This window comes from Molothrus ater, chromosome 3 (assembly GCF_012460135.2).
Source record: "Molothrus ater isolate BHLD 08-10-18 breed brown headed cowbird chromosome 3, BPBGC_Mater_1.1, whole genome shotgun sequence".
Classification (NCBI taxonomy): Eukaryota; Metazoa; Chordata; class Aves; order Passeriformes; family Icteridae; genus Molothrus; species Molothrus ater.
Window position 1 is genome coordinate 11,330,772 of NC_050480.2, and position 17,588 is coordinate 11,348,359.

The 17,588-nt window shown below is 37.1% G+C and overlaps 1 protein-coding gene across 29 annotated transcripts in view; it reads left to right on the forward strand.

Annotated features, from left to right (window-relative positions):
* The window catches only part of NRXN1 (neurexin 1), a 678,846-nt gene that overhangs the window by 328,894 nt on the left and 332,364 nt on the right, over positions 1-17,588 (forward strand). For 19 of the 29 annotated variants that reach the window (XM_054514188.1, XM_054514191.1, XM_054514196.1 and 16 more), the window contains 2 exons: positions 7,463-7,636; positions 13,308-13,427. In XM_054514188.1, coding sequence (XP_054370163.1) covers positions 7,463-7,636; positions 13,308-13,427 — 294 coding nt within the window. Of the gene's footprint in view, positions 1-7,462; positions 7,637-12,310; positions 12,338-13,307; positions 13,428-17,588 lie in introns of all 29 variants that reach the window. The other 10 variants (XM_054514185.1, XM_054514186.1, XM_054514193.1 and 7 more) reach the window with 1 other exon arrangement.

Genomic DNA, 17,588 nt, shown 5'->3' on the forward strand with positions numbered 1-17,588 from the left:
GAGAGAAATAGAGCAACTGGGACTCTGAGGAATATTATTGTCAGGAAAATGTTAAATGTTTTCGTGTGACTGTTTCTTGTGAGAAAAATAATTCTTTTTGAGAACAGAATTGTTGGGGAAATGGTGGGTTTTAACCTGGAGAAGTCTTCAGATTTGAGCACTTACATCTTGAATATCTCCTTTTGTCTATTCAATGCTTATCTCCTGAGGACATTGTTGTGTGGTTACTGTTTCTCACACACCAGCACTCCCTATGACACAGCTTTGCTTGCCTGTGAAACATGGGCACATTTGTGTAATCCCTGAGGAGCACTAAACTGAGTTGAAAATTGTAATAAGAATGAAATCTGAGCACCGAGAGGTGGGTGCAGAATTGGACAGCACACCCAGCAGAGCACAAGGAAAAGTTTCTTGGCAGAAGAATATTTGTGGAACTGTGGAAAGTCTTCAATGTAGTTCTGTGTAGTGTGATGGAATCAGGAGATTGGAGGTGGAACAGCACCTGTATCTCCACTGTGGACTGCCATGAATATTGGTGGCAAGTGAAAACTGGAAGATGCTGTTCCTCGTGCACCCATCAACTGTAAATTCTTTCTGGTACCTCTTAATTCTCCTTGCCTTTTTTTTTCCTGTCAGTGTGGACTACAGGGCAGTGCTGCAGTGAAATTGTAAAAAGAACAGTAAAGTATCACTCAAAGGAAGAAATATCTTCAAAGTTCAATTCTCTTGACAAATAACTACAATATGCACTATTGTGCCAATAAGTGTGCCTAAAGAAAACCCACAATGTCAGCATTTCAGTGCTGGTGATTTCTCTTTTTTTTTTTTTTTTCCCTTTCCTAATACATTTAATAGTGTATTCAGACAAGATACTGAAAGCAGTGTAGAATTGGGGTGAAAAGATCAGTTTCTATATTCCTTCCCAAAAGAGTGACTTGCTAACCTAGAAATTCTTCTTTTTTTTTTTTTTCCTTTTTATTTGCCTGTAAACATTTTGCCTTGTTTGGTTATCAGTATAGGGAATGTGAAAGATGAAAGCCACCACCTGTCACATCATAAAACAGCCTCTTGCCTGAAGTATTTGAAAGGACAGATAACTCAGCAGAGCCTGGACAAGTAAACTAGCCACCCTTTCCCTCCTTAGGTGAGAGAGGGTCTAAAAGTGATAGAATTCATCACTCCAATAGGAAAAATATTTGAAAAGACTATTTTTCTTAAAAAAAAAAAAAAATCACATCAAAACCAAAAGACATCAACCACAAATCAATACTGAAGCTCCGGAACAGACTCTTTGAAGTGAGTAAGTGGACATAAAACACTAAGTTTGCATTTTCATGTCTTCCCTCAACTGCCCTGCCTGGCAAGTGGTAGACAAAATCCAGTCATGCTTTGCTCTAGCAGCAAGCAGGCCTGTGAATGCACAGCAAAGTGCATATTCTCTGCTGCAAAGGGGGTTTGAAAAGCCATATGCTGGAGCGTATGCGCTGCAGAAGCTGTGTGGATGCAGCATTTAAGCCTTTGTCAACAGTTCTTCTGTTTATTAATGGGCTATGGTGCAGACTTCTTGGTTTATGGGGAAAAAAAAAGAGCAATTATGTCTCATCAATGTTTTTTTAAGGAGCAAACATTTTTTGATATGGAACAAAGAGCAAATGTTTGCTCAGTGTTGATAAGGTGAGGAGAGACTCTGGAATGACCACTCACCCACTATTCAGGCTCAGTTCCTTTTCTAAAGTGTGTGCTGAAATTTGAAAGAAAAATCTCTGCTGTTCTCTGGCTATTGCACAAAGCAAATGTGCAAAAGGTGGGTGATTCTGTGTGCTGGGGAGCTGAGAAGGTCATCAAGGCCAAGTAGGCTCCCATATTTCAGAGTGTCAAAGACATCTGAAAGCCTACCTGACATTTCCATTTGAGACAGCAGCCCTTGATTGTGATCAGACACCAGAACAGGTGTCTGTTCTTTTAGCCAGTGCATATTCAGCTTGTGGAGAGCAATTTATTTTCACAATTCAGTTGACTTAAAGATACCATGAGTTGGGATTGTGTGGGTTGTCCTGGGATGAGTTCCACCATGAAGTTTGTAGTGCAATTATTAAGATACTACAAAGTGATTTCTATTGATCTGTTAAGAGTAGCTCATCTGTTTTAGGAGGGACTGGAATAAAGAGAACACTTTTTTCATTTGAGATTAGACTTTCCCTATGGCATTTCTCAGTCTTTGCCGTCCTCCTTTGTCTTTGCCTGCCTGAGGGAAGAAGCTGTTTTATGCTTGATCATTTTGAACTAGCATATTTGGAGAAAAGTGTGCCTGACACCTTGGCTTCACCACAGCCAGATGTTCCTTTGTATTTTCGTGTGTCATATAAAGGAATTGTGGAGATGCCTGCTGTGTTTTCAGAATCCACCACGGTATGCCAGGGCCATCCATCTTGTTCCTGGGGATTAACACCACCCTAGTACACCGCAGAAGCATTCTCAATCTTAGCCAGGGTAGTGATTTAGTACAATGTGACATTAGAAACATGACAAAGCAACTTCTTCCAAAAGGAAAGAGAAATTAGGACAATAACTGAAAGTACTTTTAAAACCAGCAGCACAACAAGAGACTGGGGGAGAGAATGTCTGCTCTTGTAGAGCATGATGGATTTGACGATGCTTTTGTTCAGGCATATAAAAATATTCCAGAGATATTGTCTTTATGCATTATGAAAAAGTCAAGCCACAATTCCTTACACTGTTGTATATCCTCCTTATTTTTTATTTTTTTTAGTCATACGTGGGGCCATATTTGAATGTTTTTTTCTTTCTTGTCAGCAAAGGTGTTCAAGAAATGAGCACCAGATATGTACATGAAACACACAAATGTAGGAGAGTAAACAAGCCCAACTATATCCTGGCTAAAGTACTTGCTGCTTGATGTCACAAATCTTCTGTACCAACCTGCTGCTGGTTTGTTAAGGGGTCTAGGTGCACCAGTCACACCTGAGCAGCATTCTTATGTTCTTACCACCATAAACACATGAAAAACAATTCCCTCTCTACTCATGTTTCAAGACAATGGTAGCTGTTAAATGAAGTCAATGGTTTTTGCCCACCAGCATATATCATGTAAGAATTCTCAGGAATGGAGAAAAGGAGAAAAGTCAGTGAAGTGACCTGTCAGCAATGTCACTAGTGCCAGATAACAACTCTTAATAACTGCTATTAGCTAGTCAGAAAATAGAACAGCATTTTCAATCTTTGTTTTACATTTCCTTGGTTTAGCATTTGCAAAGTTCTTATTTTGAAGAAATGCAGAGGCTTGGGATAAAAAAAGATGAGCTATTACAGGAGGACTTGGCATTTGTTTTACCAACAGTTGTGTGTGACTCACTGTTGTGTGGTGTTCTGTGTGCTTTTGCATAAGTGTGATTCCAATAATGAATACATTGAGAACTCGGGTTAATTTATTAGCTAGCAATTTGTTTCTGTGTTAAATTTACTTGTTATTAAAGCACAAATCAGCTCCAAGTCAGTAAAGAGATTAATAGGTATAAATAGGGAAGATCCTGTGGGAATAACTGAGGATCTGCAGTACCTGTAAAAGATGCAGATTAAACCCACTAAAATCTTCTCTTTAGGAGTGCTTATGGCACAACTGAGCAGTGCCACCATTGCCATGAGGAGGTCTAGCTCTGAAAGTGAAAGTGCTGCCTTCAGCTGATTCCTCTGGCCTGCCATGCACACCTTTTTTTTCTTTTTTTTTTCTTTTTTTTTTCTTTATTTTCTTTTTTTCTTTTTTTTTCCCTCAGAAAAACAAAGAGAGGAGACAGTCCTCCAACTCCAAAAAAAAGAAAAAAAGAGATAAATCTGTGCACTGACTCTGAATGCAAGAAAAAAGAAGAGAATTGTGTGATTCTGAAATAAATTGCTTTATTTGACACTTTTCTAGTGATCAGAAGGAAATCTTGGGTCACTCTATTACCTCACCTCTTTCTTTTACTACCTGCAACTTTGCCTATGACAATTGGTGGATATTTTATATAAATTTGTTATTTTCCTTTTTAAATTAAAGAAAATCGGGATTAATATGAGAAAAATGAGACGTTTTCAGGGACGCATTTAAAAATCAAACTTAACTTTAGAAGAGAACATGTACAAGGAAGGCAGCAGCTGAACTTTAGTCCCAGAAACGATGGTTGCACATTTTCAGTGGGTAGCAGTGTAGCATTAGTGTTGCATTTAGGCTCCAGCCAGTTTACACAGTGTCATAAGCTTGTACTATTGATCTGATGAACTGTGGTACCTTACTTCATGAAATAACTTCTGTGTAATTCGCACCTGTAAATAGGCAGCTGCACAACAAGGGATTTGCTCTGGAGTAAAATTTCCAGTAGTGAAGCTGTACTTACATAAGTGAGAAAGGGAATTTGTATTGCACTATGTTGAGTCCTCTGATCTCTCTTAGTAGGAACAGGGAAAATCTTGTATCTTTTCTGAATATCTGTCATCACAGGTTTGAGGTAGAATTTAATTAACAATATTTCCTGCAATCTTGTCTTGCCTGAAAGTCTAATGGATTGAGTTTTATTGGAAACCACTTCTTCATTGAGATGAGCATGAAAGTAGCATGTCATTAACTGAAATAAAAGTAACAATGCAAACATTTTGTGATGGCAGATAATAAAAATTACCAAGTGAAAAAATTAACTAACTTTAAAATAAAAATTAAAAATCTGAGTTTTAATTCCAGAGCTTTGCAAAATTTTGTATCTGAGAGAAAGTGCTTTTCATGCCAGCAGCAGCAAACTCAAAACACATATGGTATTAAACATTTGATATTAAATCTGGGAAGATTACCTCATAGTCATAAAAACACTTTTATATAGTTTATAAAAGGTGAAGTCTAATAGTCAGTATGGCAGCTCAATACATAAGATATATGTTTGTGTATTAGGTGTGAACTACATGCACATTTGATTCTGAAAACCAGAACTCAAAGTTTTTTTGAACATCAACAAAATTGAAATATTACCCAGAACATGTATTTGTAAAATTTGTATCTTTAATAGTATAAAATCATCAGTCTAATTATCAACACTCTTAAGGTACTGTAAGTAAGTTGTAGGGATGTAGCTTATTTAGACTCAATATATTGTACTTCACTGCACATGATACCTATTTGGCAATGTTCCAGTGTACATTTTCAGGAGAAAATATTCTGAGTTCCAGTTTATATGTTGGCACACTGACCTGGATTTCTGCTAGCCATCCATCATAACTGGCAGCTACTGCATGACTGTGTATAGCAATCTCAATAGATTTAAAAGATGGATATCAGGAATTAGCAGGAGATGAATCTGAAAGGTTGTGGTTTTAAAGATGTCACTAATCACAGAATGAAAAGGGTTGCTTGGACAGTATATTTTTAAAAAGAGGTTACACATGTCATGTGCAATAGATCGAGTTTAACTTTTTTATCATATAAGTGATTTTCTTAATATTATTCTCTGGAATGCTTTCCCTCTTTTAAGTCTATTTGGATCAGTTGAGATGAATTATCTCTCTATTCTGAGCTGGCAGTGACTGAAGGCACAAAACTTCAGGAAACCTGGAAAGGTTTTGCTCTCTAGATGCCCTGTCTGAGAAAAAGATGAAGAACCTTTATCATGACACAGGTGTTTTAACTTTGTTTTCAGTTCATCAGATTGAAAAATGCAGGAATCTTTCTGCTGTGAATGAATTAGATCCCATTTATGGGAACAGATGGATCACCATATTTTAATCTGTTATGTTTAATCTCACGCTTGTGAGATTTACAATGCACCTCAGAGCTCTAGAGGAAAGCAAGATCTTATTTTCCAAATTATCTGCTTAGAATGGGTAAAGTTTGAGGTGTCCTAATGTATGATGCAACAAAGGTTGCTAAGACTTTTGGTTAGTTTGCTTATTAATTCTATATGTTAATACGCATTTTCCTAAGCATGTTCCATTTTCTCTTTATTTCACTAATTCAAATGCAGTTGAATTTTAGGGATGATACATGGTGACTAAAGATTTTTCTCAGTCTTACAGACATTTGTTCATTTCAGGTTATTTCCTCACAGGTAAACTGTAAACCATTACAAACAGCACTAAATTGCAGTCTCTTTCAAGCAAGAAATATGCCAGGAGAACCAGTAAAAGGTGTTATCTGTGATTTACACCAATCAGATGGAGATTAAAACGAGCCCCATGGGGTAGTGACAATAGTACATTCTGTAAAAGCTGCCTACAAAGCTCAGAAATCACTTAGGAAATCAACACTTTTGCATTTGAAGTCATGTAGAAACGCTCTTTGTCACTAGAGCAGCTGGTCTTGTGGCCTAGGCTCCAAAATCAGCCAGGCTGAGGGTTGTTCTGGAAAGCACAATGTAGATTAGAATGTATATTCAGATAAACTGCCACAAATTTGTGCTAGCAAAAAAGCATGTCATCAATGAGGATTTAATGCCTGGTTAAACCTGCAGGCTGACACTTGAGGCATACTTAGGGAGGTTCTTATGGTGATGTTGGATGGAAAGGTGGCTGTTCTGTCTACCAGACAAACCCAACATATGAAAGAAATGTAGAGCCTGAATTGTTTTAAAACAAAAAAGCATCCTTCCCTTGGTGTCAAAGAGGAAATTTAGAGTTATGTACTTCCAAAGTAAGTCTATCACAGAGCTAGGAATTACTTGAAGGGAAAAAAGCCCTGGTGTTTAGTCCTAAGTTGCCTGAGGTTCATCAGAGCAAGCTGTTTGTTATAGGTGTCTGCCATTAGAATAATTTGCAGCAGTAAAATTCCATTTGCTCAGTGTTTGTACTGCTGTTTTAAAGGCATCTAACTCCCCTTGATCCCACATGAGTTTCAGTGGGGATAGCTGGTCATTTTGGTGTTTAACAATGGTATCTCTAAGTTTCTCCTTTCATGTGTCCCTCAATCTTTTATTTCTTGGTGTACTTCTGAAAGGATGATTCTGGATTCACAGACTTCAGGTGGATCCTGTTGCCTTTTATCTCAATGTGCTGTGTCCATCAGCTGGCATGGTCTGTGGCCAGCCTCCCTGGATATTGAACAATTACATGAACAAATTGCTTATCAATTATATGAACAATTGTGCCAGTGCTAGATGAGTTTCTAGATGGGGATTCTGTGATTTAATCCTCCTCTCTGCAATAGATGCATGTTTCCTGACCATGTCAGCTGGCACATGGAAAGCTTGCCCAAATACTTCTAAGTAATCAGCCATACAAATTTGAAGTCTACATTTACATTTGAAAAAATACAGTCCTGCAATGCTGTAGTATTTTGCATATCAGTGTTTGTTTTCTTCTACATTTATTTCAAAGAATATTTTTTGGACATATCTGTCATTCAGCACAAAAAGGCCAGAAGATCAAGTGGGTCAAAGGTTCTGCTGGTTCTTTTTTTTTGTATCTAATATTTATTTCTCCTCACCAGGTGATTTGTATATTGGAGGAGTGGCCAAAGAAATGTTTAAATCCTTGCCCAAGCTGGTGCATGCAAAGGAGGGGTTCCAAGGCTGCCTTGCATCAGTTGACTTGAACGGACGGCTCCCTGATCTCATCTCAGATGCTCTCTTCTGCAATGGGCAAATAGAAAGAGGATGTGAAGGTATTAAATATGCTGGTTTTGTTGTTTTTTGGGTTTTTTATACATATATATATATATATATATATATATATATATATGATAGTGAAAGTACTGTGCCAATCCTGCAGGGCTTTTTTGATATTTACACTCCATATATCAAGAGACTATATTTTACCTGCTTCTAATTGATCTTGCTTCACCCCTTCTTACATAAAGGCTGTGTTTTTTAGTATTATGGAGACAGGCATATGCCTGCCCTAAAGCACAAAGATTAATCTGAGAACATGAGTTAACTTCAGAATGTTAAATGTAGGTTCCTTACTTCCCAATAGCAAGATTTTTTTTGCATGTGTTTTGTTTACTACTGATGTATTTTAATTAATGATAACAACAGTAACAATTAGCTTCAGTGAAGTTCTTTATATCTTCATAACACTCAGACATTAGTTAATGCTGAGACATTAGCTAAGTAATTCCAATTTTAAAGCAGACATTTTGAGTTGGTTAATTCAAGGCTAATTTATGAACATTTTTAATACCAATCTTCTATCTTCTGTATTTTTGCTCACCCCTTAAATTAGTATTGATATGAACCTTTCTATCTGAAATCAGTAACAGACAAATATGTTTTATCTCAAAATATTATGCCCTTATTGACTCATCTGGTATATCATGAAATTTAAGTGAGGACAGAATTAGAAGAAGTGTATTTCTAATTCAGGAATGTCAATCTCTAGCTATTTTTCCAGCTGTCATTTGATCCCACATTATTTTTACTATGGTTTATGGAATAATTTGAATACATTTTCTGTCCCTGCATATATAATTTATTCACATAATTCTGGATTTTGTGTTTATGTTCAATTTTATATGTGCTCCCTTCTCTCCAGTGCCATTCTTCTCTGGACAGAAAAATGTGTAAATGACATTATAAAATTTATTTCAAGTTGGAATCTTAATGATTTTGATATCAAGTTTGTTAAGTATGCAAATTGACATTGTAAAAATCCAAGGAGAGCTGGGGGGTCCTCAAGTTTTAGGAGATAAAGCTTCCTGGTGGATAAAGTCTGCCTCCTCTTTTGTTGTGCCTATAGAGCATTTGGACAAGTGGAACATTTTTGTTCTTTACCTGCTACTTTAAATTAGCAATATAAGTTCTATTGTTAGTATATAGAAACAGACACTAAAGCTACAGAAAAATAGAAGATAGGAGTTTTGCATATGTCTTTCAGGAGTGCAAAAATATGTATTAGTTTGCCACTGAGTCTAGAAAATTAGATTCTGCCTTCTGAATGGTTTTAGCAATTCCATCCCTGCACCATCCCTCCAGAGAGTCAAAGTATGTCTTAATTCCATTATGCATTTCAGAGCTTCTTTTGAAATTATGTAATTTTCTAAATGAATTTTCTGTACTTCAAAGAAGTATTGCCACAGGCCTGGTGTGTGAATTCACCTTTTAAGCCACTGGCACAACCCAGCTATGGGTGGATTTAGTAGAGCTACCAACAATTTAATAAAGGCCATAAAGCTATTGTCCTTTTTGGTAGAGAGTTTTTTTTCCCAGCACCAAAACCACCTGACACAAGAAACTGGGCAAACCAGATGTGCTGCCTTGCTCCCAGAGAGCTTCCTCCTCAAAAGTCTTTGCCTGCAGAAGGAAATCTTTAACAGCATGGAATGAAATATCCCCTTAACCTGCTTACCCTTGCAAGTTATATCTTCCATCTCACTTGTTTACTTCAAGTCCTCATGTCTGACCCATCTGTCAGTCTTTTGTTTGCAGACCATTGATTCAGATTTCCAAAAAACTGTTCTGCCACCTAAAAGATGATTTAGGTCATTTGTGAATTCAGGTGCCTCTTGCATGCCTCAAGCTGTTCCTACCTCTGCTGCTGTGTCCAGCCAGGACTTCTCCATCCTTACAGAGCTGGGAGTTGTGCACCAATCTCACCCTGCCACTGGATGTGTAAGACCTGGAAGTCTCCTGAGACATCAGGTCCAAAGAGCTCAGGACACAGCAGCAGAAGTAATTTCAGAAGTGTTAGTCACCACCACTCTCAATCCCAAAGACAGCTGGTACATGCCCAGTGTTAAGACATCAGGTTCTGCAAAATCTGTCCTGAGAAGTGAGGCACTTGGATTTGCTGTTTTTCAGATTTATGGAATTGAATTCCCCAACTTTCAGGTACACATCAGGGGAAAAAAAAAAAACAACTACAAAAACTCTTTTTCTTTCTTCTGTCAAACTGTCAAACTCTGAAGCCATAATGTACTTCTAATTAATTTTATCTGTTAGATTTTGTACCTAATTTTTTTCTCTCAATGACTTGACGGTCATAAGTGCATTAAACATTTTGAGCAAGGTCACCATGGGATTGCTGTGGCATGTTGGAAGGTTTGCCTTTTGAAGCTTCAACCACAAGCAGAGAGATATCTCTATCATTGAACATGAAACATAATTTACACTTGGCAGAATCCATCTTCTTGACAAATTTTCAATGACTAGAACAGATAGAAGCTAACAGCTAGAAAGATAAATATGCTAACTAGCTCTTTGAATTGTTAATACCAAACCCCAAAGCCAGGTTGTGTCAACACAGTTTTCCTCCAGTCAAATCAATTGTACTTCCTTTTCCCACTTAAAATATGATACAACCATAATTTTTATAGAGTTATAAGAAAATGCACTGTGTGTATATGTGCATATAAAATGCAATTTGTGTATTATTTGAACTACATGGAAAAAAATCACAGTATTAACATACATGAAGATTCTTGGTAGTGAGATAAGAAATTTGTTTTAATAATATATTGTAAAGCATCTATGTGTCAGTTTATAATGCTTATTGTGATATATATTGCATGCAAGCCCTCACATAGGACAAATGTAAGGAGATTCCCAAACTCAGTCAATTAAAACAGCTGCAGTGAAGACTGAATAAATTAGAATATTTAAAAAATTAAATATGATAAAAGAAAAAGAGCTAGAGAAAGAGTGTGTTGCAGTATTTTTACTTACTACCTTAGTACTTCAATAAATAAATATATATATAGGAAAATATCAGCTTGTTAGGGTAAATATCATAGTATTTACCACCGTTATACAGGTGTCTTCAGTTCTTTGGGGAAAAATAATCCTACTTTTGCTAAAAGAAATGCTTATATGTAAGCTAGTCTTGATGGCAATTTTAGAATAATGACTAATATAGATAAGCCAAGAATGCTAAGGATCAATTTGATAATAAAAATTAAAAAAAAAAAACCTCACATTTTATTGTATCTATATTTTTTTCTAAATATGTGTTTTCACATACGCTTCCTAATGTGCCTACAGGGTCCTGCAGTTTATGTAGTTTCAAGTCCTTGTGACTTCTGCTCTACTTTTGCAAAGATGAGGAAATTCAACATTGCATAACTAAAGTGTAAATAAATCCATGAATATATAACATTTAAACACCTACAGATATTTTCACTTCAGTTTTGTAAAGTTTCCGAGTAGCAGAATCTGGTGAGAAAAAATTGTGTCTTGTCAGCTACGGGATTCTGTCATTATAATCCTCTGCTCAAGAAAGGGTGATGTAATGCCCAAATGTTTAAACTTCTGGGCTCAGAACTCCAAAGAAAAAGAAATCACTATCTAATGTCTGCCTGCTGCAGTCAGCTGTAGATGAGGATGATATTATTTTTTTATCATCACTATTATTGCTATTATAATTATTAATTTTATTATTATTATTATTATTAATACTTTTGTTTTTATTGTTACTTTTATTATCCTAAAGGGATAAAATAGAAGAAGTAATAATTTTGCCAAGACAGTGATGCAGTGTACCTTAGCCCTCCCTCTCAGTGACTTTGATGACTGTTCAGGCCCTGCTTCAGAGATTGAGCTGTGCCTCATTTTAAGGAAGAGGCCATGGAGATGACTTAAATCATATTGATATGGACTTTTTAAAAATACCAGCAAATCGAAAGAAAATCCCACACTGAGATATTTGAAGGTCTTATGGGAAAGAAGGGTTACAAGGATTTCTCTCTGGGGTGTGATTTTTAATTTATTTATGTAATCTTTGGACCAGCTTTGCCCCTTTACCATCAATGACTGGCTGTGGGAATTTCAGACAGATATTGATGTGCCTCCCCCAAAACAATTTGGGACAATTTTATAATGCCAGAACCAAACTTTTTCCTTGCAGTGTGAAATGTGTGTGAGGGCTCATAGTAAACTGTGGTTCACGGTCTGCATTTCAGCCTTCATTCACCAGCCACAGAGAGAGGCCTAGAACAAGGCAGACCACAGAGGATGATGGTGCTAATTATTCTTGAATTCACTGGATCTGAACGTGACAAAGGGCTAGTCAGGATTCAGCCATGCATTTACTCTGTTAATGCATTCATAGGTATCCAAGGAAGAAAAAAACCCCACACTTTTAATTTTCCTCCATTACATGTCATCAGCTCAATTAACCATTATATTTCTAGTAAAATACTGGCAAATTACTGCTTTCTTATTTTGGCTTGCCTGAAGATTTATGGCTATTAGCATTAATTTGTTTGCATTATATGGCATTTCTTTCTCTCTTTAACAGCAGCATGCACTTTATTCTGAATGGTTTTTTTCTGTGTTTGCTGCCATTTCAATATTGCTTACTAACATTTACTATATTTTGCTTTTTTTTTATTTTGCTGACAAAGTTGCATTGATGAAAGCTGATTTGCAAGGTAGATAGCCCTGTGTGTATTAAACAAGACTGAAACCCCCAATGCACAGTTGGATTTCTGCAATAAATGCTCTGTACATTTCAGAACTAAAGTGTGCTATTTCTTTGCTGATTTTGCCTTTCACACCTCTAAAAGAATGGGCTAAATGAACCTTCATTTTCCAGCATTGCTTGCATAAAGGCTTTCAGTCTTGAATATGTTTGTACAGTGATTGCTTTAGTGCTTTGATCATTCCTTTTTGAAATTTCTTTATATTTCAGTAGTCTAGTTATGATTCTCTAGAAATAGAGTAGCTTTGTTTTTTTCATGTGTATGTCACATTTTGGCATGCCAGTTCATTAGTAGTCTGATTTTCTGCATTTCCCCTTTTAGAAGGAATCTGCATGGGATCCCCAAAGCATGTGAATCGGTTCTTGTCAACATTCCAGCCAAAGAATCCCAAACTCCTCTGAATTTCAGACCTAAATCATTTAAAATAATTTGTGGGATTAAAATAATTGTAATAGTGTAGCTTCATTTTATTATTTCTTAAAACTTGTTTCATTTTTCTATTTCATTATCCAGTCTTTCATATCCCAGAGTTTTGATTCCTGTGGCATCTGGCTTTGCTGTTTGAAATGTGTTTACAGGAAGAAATAATGAAGTTTTTAGACAACGTTTAGCCAGTTAATGGTCTGATGTGAGATTAGCAAATAACTGACAACAAAGTTAACATTCCCACTGTACCTGGAATAATTCTGCTTCTGTTTTGTGCAATCTTATGTGTTTGACATAGTGATCTTACAACTAAAGCAAACCTCCCCATTTTAATGTTACATGCTGCTCCAAAACCAGTGAGTTGATGTGCATTTGACTTGGTAACTCTTTGCTCATTTGATCTGAGATGTTGGCAGCCACTCAATGTGACCCAGTGGGAAGTGCCTTTCTTTGGGAGACGAAGTGCAAGTCCTTTTCTGTGTGTTCTCACTAGGCCCCAGCACAACGTGCCAAGAGGATTCCTGTGCAAACCAGGGCGTGTGCCTTCAGCAGTGGGATGGCTTCAGCTGTGACTGCAGCATGACCTCCTTTAGTGGACCATTGTGCAATGACCGTAAGTACATGGAAAAAAGTCCCTCTGAAAACCTGAGACAACATTTGAAGCAAGTGCCTAAAGCTTTATGTTGTTTTAATATTAGATATTTAACTGGACTGGTAAACCCTGTGAAAATCTGTAAGGCTTGTGGTAAGAACAAAAAATATGCTTTATAAATTTTGGACAATGTGCAGTATCAAACACAGACAGAACTTGGTTTTGTTGCACTTGATTCCAAGTCTAATATACTGATGGTTACCTGTTTGATGCAGCCCCTTTCCTGCATAAATATTTCAAATGGATTTTTCTTTTCCTGATTGAAAACACATTTTACATTTTGTTATCTTAATGTAGCACTATCACAAGGGCTATAATTACTGGGAAACAGTTGAGAAGGCTTATTATCTCCCTTTGTGGATTTCTTTAGGTGACACACTAAATATGCCAATAATAAAAGCATGCTGAGTATTTTAGTTCTTTTAGATTTCATCTGAATAACACGCAGCAACCATCTGGTCTTCCAGGAAAAGCTTAAATGTGTCAAAAATAAGGGTCCTGATTCACCAGCTTCATAATGTAGTTTTATTCCAACTTAACCTTATTGATCTAAATAGAATTATGCAGGAGTGATGGTGGAATAATAATGGAAAACCATAGTGTTCCACGGTAAATGATAACAGTAAGATGCTGACTTTTGGTTTTAATTTATCACATTTGTAATATCCAAATATTGCACATTTTTATACCCATAAGAAGATGGGATTTCTTTCAGGTATTTTTATTTCTATTTGTATACTTTTATCTGAAAAAATGACTGATAATAGGAAGTGTTGTATAACTGCCTAGTCAAGTATTCTGGATTTTTCTGTCTTGTTCTGGTTCTCCAATCTACAGCAAGGCATGCCATCTTGGACAAACCCAAAACCAGCAGAATATTTATAATCTGAAAAGCTTTTGCCTCAAATTGTGTTTATCACAGGGCTAGGAAATTAACTGCATGCAAAAGCTAACAATTTATTCCCATGAAAGTTTGAAAACTAGGGAAAGGATGAAAGGACTCATTCTGTTTATCTGCAGTTGCTCTTATGGTAGAAATGAAATGTGATATTGAAAAACTTTCAATGATTTGAGCAAAGGTTTGGGTTTACTTTATGTATATGAGTTTGCACTTCTCAGCAATGTACATGATTAGTCATATTGCTAAACATACATTTTTAAAGTTTCATCCCCCTACCTACTACAAGAGAAAAATGTTTCTGTTTTGCTTTTACATTGTTATTTCTGTTTTGTGATCTTTTGAGTTGTTTCAGAAGTAACTAAAACCTGTGAATAGAGAGTTGGAGATATAACACCTAACAAAGGAAAAACTCAGTTTATAACTTTTAGTAGTAGTTGTTGTGTGGACCTGGAATATTCTATGAATTATTTCTTCAAGTGACAGGTAATGCATAAATGTGGCAAATTATGAGCTTATTTAAGAAAGATATTTACGTGTGAATGCTCATTTATCATGGACTACATTGCACACAATTCAAATATTTCACAATATACCATGTCTGATGATGGTAAGGGAGTCCTTTTAGAAGCTCATTGCTAAAAATACTTACTTTATTGCCAGAAAAAATCTTTTTAACTGTTTGGTTGGTTTTTTTTAATCACAAGCATGAAATATAAATTTATCCTCAATACTGATGTTTTGGAATAGAATGCAGAGTCTAGCAAATATAATACATTCGGTTTCTGCTTTATCTTGGTTCCTTAGATTAGTTCAGATACCAAAAAAATCTGCAAAGCCTATCTAACCAGAGAGAATTTTTGTAGTGGTAAATGTGCCAGAAAGGAGGAAAAATGATGTTGTCAGTGTCATTTGCATGCTCTGAGCCTGCTCTCTGCTGTGTTTGGGAAGAACATAATGGGAAGAGAAATGATGAAATGTTACTACAGCTTTTGAAAAGTGGCCCAGGCTGCACGCCACAGACTAAACTTCATGGCACTGAAATAAGACAAATTCCCTTCATGTGAGGAAACCTTCCAGTGACAGGTCTGGAATAGCAGCTGCTTGTTGCTGAAAATGCATCCCCTTCAGGAAGGATGTAGGCACCTTCCTGAGCATCTTTCCATTGCAGATTGTGCGTGGAGCAACACTGGTTGACAGGAGCTCAAATTTAACCCAGTGTTGCTACTCAGGCAGGCCCTTGGCTCACTTTACATGTGAATATACTGTTTTATATAAAATGGAATGCCTAAGATGTCAAAATCTCATAGAGAGTTTTTTTTTTTAGTTCTCAAACCTCAGCAATTGACCACTTAAAAATAAGTGTCAGTGGTAATAGCAGAAACAGTTAGAAGTACTCAGTCCCTTACCCAAGGTGATGATATCTCTATTAAAACACAGTTAGAAAGTGTGCCATTCTTGCCAAAATGCTGGACAGATGAAGGAGGAAGGGAACAAAACAACAGTCAGAGAAGAGGCAGTGGGTGTTCAGATGGGTGGGTGGGTGTTCAGTCTCAGCCAGGATTTAACCCATCACACCTCACCTCTGTTTTGCTCCACGAGTTCTTAAGGGACATATCTAAGCAGAAACATCAGTGATAAAGTTGCCAAGGTGAGAGGGAAGCTGTCCAAGCCCTCTGTTCAGAGCAGTCAGATTGCACAGGTTGTCTGGGTCCTCTGCAAAGATGAAGGCTCCATAAGCACTCTGGCAAACCTGTCACAGTGCTCATTCACCCTCTCAGTACAAATATTTTCCTAAAGTTTAAATTCTATTTCATAGATTTCTGTTTGTCCCTATTGCCTCTTGTTCTGTAACTGGGCACCACTAGGAAAAATGTCTTCTTTACCTCACATAAATCAGTTATTTCATAACATTAATGGATCCTTACTGAGCCTTTTCTCCTGGCTGAGTAGCCGCTACTTCCTCACCCTCTCTTCATAGGAGAGAACTCTTGATGGCTTTTGTGGCCCTTTGCTGGGTAAACATAGGTTTATTCCTGTGTTCTCATGTTGTTCTTGCACTGGGAGTCCAGCACGTGGAGGCAGTGCTCCAGATGCATCTCAGCAGTGCTGAGTGGAGTGGAGGGATCACATCTCTCAACCTTTCTGCAGCATTTTAGCACCATCTCTCACATCGCTCAACCATTCTGCAACATCTTACCACCAGAAACTGGTATTGGGCTTTTTTTGCCATGAGAGCACATTGCTGACCCACATGCAACTTGTTGACTATCAGGATGTCCAGATCCCTCTCTGCCAAGCTGCCTTCCAGCTGGTCAAGCCCTAGCTTGCCCTGATGTGAGGGTTTATTCCTCCCCAGGTGCAGGATTTGGCATTTTTTAGGAGGTTCTTGTCAGTGCATTTCTCCAGCTTGTCAGCATCCCTCTGAATGGTAACACAGGCATCTGGTTAATCAACCACTCCTCCCAGCTTCCTATCATCAGCAATTTGCATAAATGTGCACAAATTACCTTGCTGCATTTGAGCTGATGCTTTCCATGCACTTCCCATAGTAACCCCAGAGCACTGAAGATCTGACTTGCATCATTCCTGGGCTTTACAGTGCAAATGTTTCACTTGTATCATTCTCATCTTAAATTTCCAAAAGAGCAGATATGGAGGAAATAATGAAAGAAATGGTTTCATGGAAAGTGACATAATACATTTCACTGTGCAAGATATTTCTTTAATTTTTGTGATAACAACTACATATTAGTCCTGTGCTGTTCAGTGTATTATTGGAATTATATGTGGAAATTAAAATGAAAGCTTTTTTTCTTTTAGGGACTACACTCCAATAGAAAAAGAACTGGGTCAGCTAAGTGCAAGGCTATAGTTTTAAAAGTGTAGTCAGGAACAGCAACTAAAAAAGTTGTAAATATCAGCAGTCCAGTGAGTATAAAGTACCTGTATACCTTAAACCTTCATGGTGGCAGAGGTGGGAACTTTCAGTGTCCCAGCTGCAATGTCCTGTCTGCTGGAAGATAAACACAGCAGGACAAGCTTAGACCCCAAGTTGCTATCGGGTTAATAATTTTTTCTTTTGACATGGTATGACACTTAGAGATTTGGGGCACCAATGCTTTTAGGTGTAATAGACAGAAGTGTTACACTGATTAATGTAAAGCTTGCAGTAGTGGTTTTTCCTACAAGTGGTATCATACAGAGACTGTACTAAAAGGACA